Consider the following 6,179-nt stretch of genomic DNA (forward strand, 5'->3'; position numbering starts at 1 on the left):
TGCCGCTCACAGTCTGACACGGAGTCGTTGATGAGCACCGTGGTTCTGCTCGGCTCCCCCATGATTCCGTTCATGGGCATCCTCAGAACCAGCTCGAACCTCTCGGGTCCCTCCAGCACAGGCTGGCCCAGGTCGTCCAGGACCGCCACGCGGACCGTCTGCACGGTGACCCCCGGCGCAAAGTCCAGGTTCCGGCTGATCCCCACGTAATCCACGCCAGCTGCGGCCGCAAAGCACAACGCAGGTCAAACGTGTTTCAGGGCAGCGAGGGATCATGGTATACGATACGGGTCAGAACACAGACTCGGCACAAAGCTTCATCGTATTGTACAGAGACGCGCGGAGGCACGGACCCGGCTTGGCTGTAGCACCTGCAGGCGTGCGCTTAAGGAAGCAGCTGTGGAAATTGGATCTCTCCCCGAGCGCAAACAAGTTCTTAATTCACCGCGGGCCGAGGGCTGTGGACACACTGAGGTACCGACGGCTCAGCCTCCGCCCACAGGCTGCTCCCGTGTTCTTATGACCCAGCAATGTGCGGCAGCGTGGACCTGCATTTTCACCCACACTCCTCGATGTGAATTAAGTATTATAACACGAGCGGGTTTGAGATAACAGAACCCCTGTTTACCTGTGTGTGTGTTGCCTCAGGATGTCAAATGTCAAAGGATCGCAGGGAGAGATTCCAGAAGAATCCAGAGTGGCATGGCCCTCAGCGCTCGGCAGCCGGTGGAACAATCAGTGCATTCCTCAGGCTCTGCCCTGACCCAAACCTCCATTATCCCCTGAGATCCTGTCGGTGTGTGTCCTAACCTGACGCCCACCCCCCAGTGTTTACATTCCCCAGGTCATTACCCCCCAACAAGGTGGGACAGCGTGACGACTTAACACCTTTGTTCTCCATGTTTAACACATCTCTGAGCAGCAAACCTGAGGGGGGTGAGGCCTCGCAGCCAACGAGCCGAATCCACAGCACATTACTGCAAGTGGGTCAAATAAAAACAGGGCTTCCCTGTCGAGCTCTGAGGAGACTGGATGCGAACCAGATAAACTGCAGCAAAGAGGTTCTGAGCTTCACAGTGAAAAGAGGAAAGTGTCTCTGACAACATCACGATTCGACTGTGAAAAAAGAAAACATTCCCACATTGTTGAATTAAGAATTAAAGGAATTCTGGCAATTTACAGCCTATTATGCAATTATTATTGTTTTTATTATTTAGATTGTTGTTCTTGTGATTATTATTTTTCACTACTATACAGTGATCTCACCTGAATATGGATAGATACAAAATGGCTGTACTTACAATTTATGTAATTCCATTCATATTATTACGATGCTCTTTGTACTTTAGAGTGACTGCAACCAGCCCGTATTGGGCTGCAGTACATACACCCTCATTTCTCTTTTTAATCGCTTTTATCTTGTTGACTTTGCATGCTCTCCCCGATTAGACGCGTTGGAGGCTGGACCAGGAAAAAGCCAAAGTCATAAAACTAAATGGATGGATGGAATTAATCGAGTTTGCTATTAGAGTATGAATAAAATATAACCATGGCCGCAAACCTAGTACCCAAACCATTCCTTTGATGAAAGTGGCCCTCCCCCCTCCATCTAATTTGTCATTATGGGCACTAATGAGCTACGTGTTATGAAATCAATGAATCAAAAGTGTAAAATATGCACCCGCTCAGCTTGGATGGGTTCAAAATCCATTTAAGTCAATATGATGTCATAGCCAATATAACGGCTAGGCCCCGCCCCTCCGGGCAAACACCCCACCTTCGGCCGACACGGGGTCCGTCTTTCTTGAGCGCACGGTGACGGTAGCCACCTTGGAGAGGTCGGTGCCTGTCCTCCAGACCTGGACCTCCACGTGGCCGTCGCTCTCGTCCACCTGGTAGTCGCTGTTCCCAAAGTAGAAGACGGGAGCTGAGGGAGGGGGCGAGGGACAGGGGGGGGGGAGAGAGAGAGAGAGAGAAAACAGAAAGAGGGTAATTAGAGAGGAGGCTGTGATACATAATCATCTGGTCGCTTGTCTGTTTCACAACAGGATGTCAGCGCGCAGGGTGTAATTGAGTTGAATTTGTAATAAGCGTCATATTCTGTGCTGCTGATTACAGGAGGAAGGTTTTCCTGCAGCAGGACGGCGGCACTGTAATTCCAGCGCTTACAAAACACTTTCCAGTTTCCTGGAGTGATGCATTAGGGGGATTTTCATTTGAAAACGTGAATTAAAAGCCTTGGAGGCCACTGGAGGCCCATCTGAGCTGCGGGCTTGGGGTCCAGCGTACGAGGCCTAGGCGTGCCAGCCCGGACCTGCACGGCCACAATTACGCTTCCACAGATTCCTCTGCAGATCAGCTGCTGCAGTTCTCCTTTAACCCCTTCACTGCCGCTCGCATTCTCATCGGCAGGGAAGCTCGTCGCTGGCTGTAGATTAGAAACGGTCGTTAAAAGGCCTGGTCCGCGAATGTGTGGTCCCCGAGTGGGCTTCAAAACACACAAACCACTCTTGGAATTTAACACCGCAGAAAGCAGCAGAAAAATCCAACGTGAATTTCACCCATTCTGAGAATTGATCAACTACATCATGGTTATGACTCATGGGAACGAGCGGCTACAGAGCTGCAGCAAAAAAAACACAAAAAACCTTGTGCTTGCGGAGGGGAACTGTGGAACAAATAACGAATAAATTAAGTGAATGGCGATGGCCATGGGCTGAGATGTGGTTTCCATGACAATGGAACCGAGCGCCTTCAGAACAATACTTTGTTCTGTTTCACATCCAACGGTGCAAGGAGATGGGGACACAGGAGGAGGCTCACGCACACACTGAAAAGACCCACTAAATTCATACTATTCCAACTTCAAACAGCAGATAAACGACACCATTGATGCTCGATATCAGATCAAACACATCCTCTGTGAAAACAAACAGCGGCGCTGCCAGGCGTAATTACAGCTCAATAGGCGCTGATTAATCGGAGTAATCTGAATCTCAAATCTGGAATGATAGCAAGACTCAAAGGTGTGCTTTGCTGCGATCTGCGGGCTGTAGAGCAGCAGGGAGAGGAGCTGTGCAGGAACAAAGCCCCCTCAGTGTTTCAGGCCGAGCCTCGGCGTGCACGGCGGCATAGAGAGGGAATCACGGTGATGCCAATAAATGTACCTCCAACGTGTGAGTGCAGGACAAACACTCTGCTTTAATCTGCACTGAGAACAAACCAGCACAGAGACACACATCAGGACTCCCCAGAGGAACCAGGGTGAGCAGACAGACAGAGCAGAGCAACCAAACAGAGCAGACAGAAGAACCAGGCAGAGCAGACAGCGCTGCTTCTGGATGTTCCTCCAGCTGGATCGGTATAACAGTAAGTGTCTCGCGTCGGAGGCAAGAGGCTTCAGAGAACCAGGGAAGCTCCAACATCCAGACACACAGTGGACAAAGACCTGGAGGGTTACTACATATAAGGAACCGCTCTGCTGCTCTGTTTTCGACTTCCTGACACAAAACCACCGCCATCTTGTTGATCTGCTCTAGGACGCGACAAACAAAAGCTGTAATTTTTTATACATTTGTCTCGCTCCATTTCAACAGGCCGTAAAATACCGTGAGGACTATTTAACAATTGCGGGTGAGGGGTTCCACTCCCACTGACCCCTGAATCAAGCTCGTACTCCACATGGGGCTCCCACTGTGCTAAGTGGCTCTGTGTTAACAGGAGGCTCGGCGGAGCTGGATGCTCCATTACGGGCTCTGGATGCTCCTCTGCCGCTGTTTGGTGCAAATGGCCCTGCAGTGCTGCAGTGCTGCTGGGAGGACGGACGACTTTTCCCTTTCTGGTTTTGGGGCTGAGTGACGGCGAGAGGGCTGTGGATCCAATTAGGCAGCGATCCGTCCAACGTTTTGCACATCTGTTGCTATGAGAATGAGCCGGAATTCAGGCAGATGTAATGACAGTGTTAAAACGCTGCATAATCACACCCTGAAAGAGCAAAATTTACTGGCAACTGACACAGGAGTGTAAATACACAACTGTAATCCTGCCGTACAAGCGGCCTCATGTTTTACTGCCAGAGCAGCAGGAAACCTCCCAGATGCAGCGACGATGCAGCGACGATATAACAGTAATTACTGGACGTGATGGAACAGGATCCTTGCAGAGGAACGGGGGTACAGTAAATATGAGGATGTGAACATTTGAGTGCACGCTGTCCGCCCATGGGAAAACAGCAGGTATGTCAAGGACAGCTGTCTGAGCACGCTCCTCTGCATGCTGGGAAAGACCACGGCAAAAAGTTGTTATTTCTGTAGGAACCAATGCACAGTTACCGATCATAATGTTCTAAATAAGTACTTTGACAACTTTTCAATATCTTTTCTTTTTTTTTTACCTGTGCTGTCAGCTTGCTGGACATACAACACAGAGGATTTGTTCCATTGCATCTAGGACAGAGTTAGTCTGCAAGTGGAGTTCAACTTCCCAACCTGCAATGACTCTTTATTCATTCTTTAATCATCAACAACTGCTGCAACAACTGGAGCAGCAACTGGTCATGTGGCCTCTTCCTGTCATAGTTATGGTACTAAATGAGGGAGAAAAGGAGAGGAATGCAACCAGGAGGGTGCTGGAGTGTTCAAAGCAGGTGCTGGTGGTGTGTGTGTGTGTGTGTGTGTGTGTGTGTGTGTGTGTGTGCGTGCGTGCGTGCGTGCGTGCGTACGTGCGTGCGTGTGTGTGTGTGTTTGTGCAGCATCGAGTCTACGGGACTTGTCCCAATTAGTTCTGTTGTATAAGGTCGGTATTATATTGTAGCACCTCCAAGTAGGGAAAAGGCCTCGCCCTGTAGCCACAGAAGACCCCCCAGCCCCCAGAGAAGCCAGGAGCCCGCGGAGCAACACCCAGGCCCGGCCCCGAGGAGCATAAAAGACTTTGAAATATCTACCACTCTCATGTGGGTTCATTTCATAAGTATTCATTACACTACATGATATACTTTACTTAGTACTACTTGAATTTCATCCACTACTACAACCTGCATACTAGTCTACAATGAGAACAACTATTTTGGTTTTCTTGTGTTAATCTCTGTCTCGGGCATCGATGCAATGTAAAAACAAAGCTCTTCCTGTGGGTCCTCTAGAGATGAACTTGATGGCACATTATCACGGCAGATTATTTCTCGCGTTTGGTGCAGGACAAAACACAGAAAGCCTTTGGCGGCCTGAGGAAACTGCAACTCCCACTGTGTTGGAGGAGCTGGAGGAAGCTTGTAGTAGGAGGCGAGTAGAGGATCTGAACCACAACCACAACCATACAACCTCCACGGGTAAGAAGAAGCCCAGGATTTGATGTCATTGATGAAGGCGTCATCAGCGCCAGTGGAGACCCCTCAAAGGAACGGACCAGACCTCAACTTGAACAGCTTCAACTCACTTGTCCCGAGGGAAGATTAGTTTGCAGGAGGCAGGATGCGACGCAATGGCGCTGTGTAGTTTTAGCCACAGTCTGTAGTTTTAGTTTGTGTCGCATATCATGTTTTTGGACGTATCCGTAATATAAACGGAAGAGTGGAAATGAAAATAAAGGAAAGCAAAAAGGAGTACGAAGGCAGCTCCCACACTCGCTCACTGTGAAAGATCCAGACAATCACCTGCTCTGTTCACACATATCGCTCAGTCTGACATTATTTGGAATTTGTACTCGGTTGGGTAAAGTCTGGGTCAAATGATTCAGACATTTGTGTTCACACATACAGCTCCTCCGGGTAATGTCCGGATCATTTCAGGGTTGCAGTGCATGTGTGAAAGCAGCTCAAGATAGCAGATAAAGATGCACACACACATGCACAACTACACACGTTTGTACATGTGTGTGTACATTCACTAGTGCAGAACATGAGCTCACACCGGTGGAGGCAGGAAGCCTTCGGACGGACGGACCAAAAGAAAACGGCAAAGGATTTACTGCCGACTCCTTCCCACGCAGCGGAAGACTGGCCTCAGAGCTATTTACTGTTTACTGTTTACTTTATAACCATAGAACTTTATACTTCTTTATACTTCGTTTCATCAGCATCTCTTTGGTGAGATCTGAGGACCGGATTCCAAACCATCCACTCTGCACCTGGAGCTTCCTCCACCCAAACCTCACCCTGTGTGTGTGTGTGTTGGTATGGTTAC

General features: G+C 49.2%; 1 protein-coding gene across 1 annotated transcript in view; it reads right to left on the reverse strand.

Annotated features, from left to right (window-relative positions):
• The window catches only part of LOC307235276 (FRAS1-related extracellular matrix protein 2-like), a gene marked incomplete at its 5' end in the record, with an annotated part of 60,201 nt that overhangs the window by 15,115 nt on the left and 38,907 nt on the right, over positions 1–6,179 (reverse strand). Inside the window, 2 exons of the mRNA XM_080007310.1 lie at positions 11–220; positions 1,778–1,927. Of these exons, the coding sequence (XP_079863436.1) occupies positions 11–220; positions 1,778–1,927 (360 nt within the window). The remainder of the gene's footprint in view (positions 1–10; positions 221–1,777; positions 1,928–6,179) is intronic.

This window comes from Zeus faber (genome assembly GCF_960531495.2).
Source record: "Zeus faber genome assembly, chromosome: 9".
In the NCBI taxonomy this organism is placed as follows: domain Eukaryota; kingdom Metazoa; phylum Chordata; class Actinopteri; order Zeiformes; family Zeidae; genus Zeus; species Zeus faber.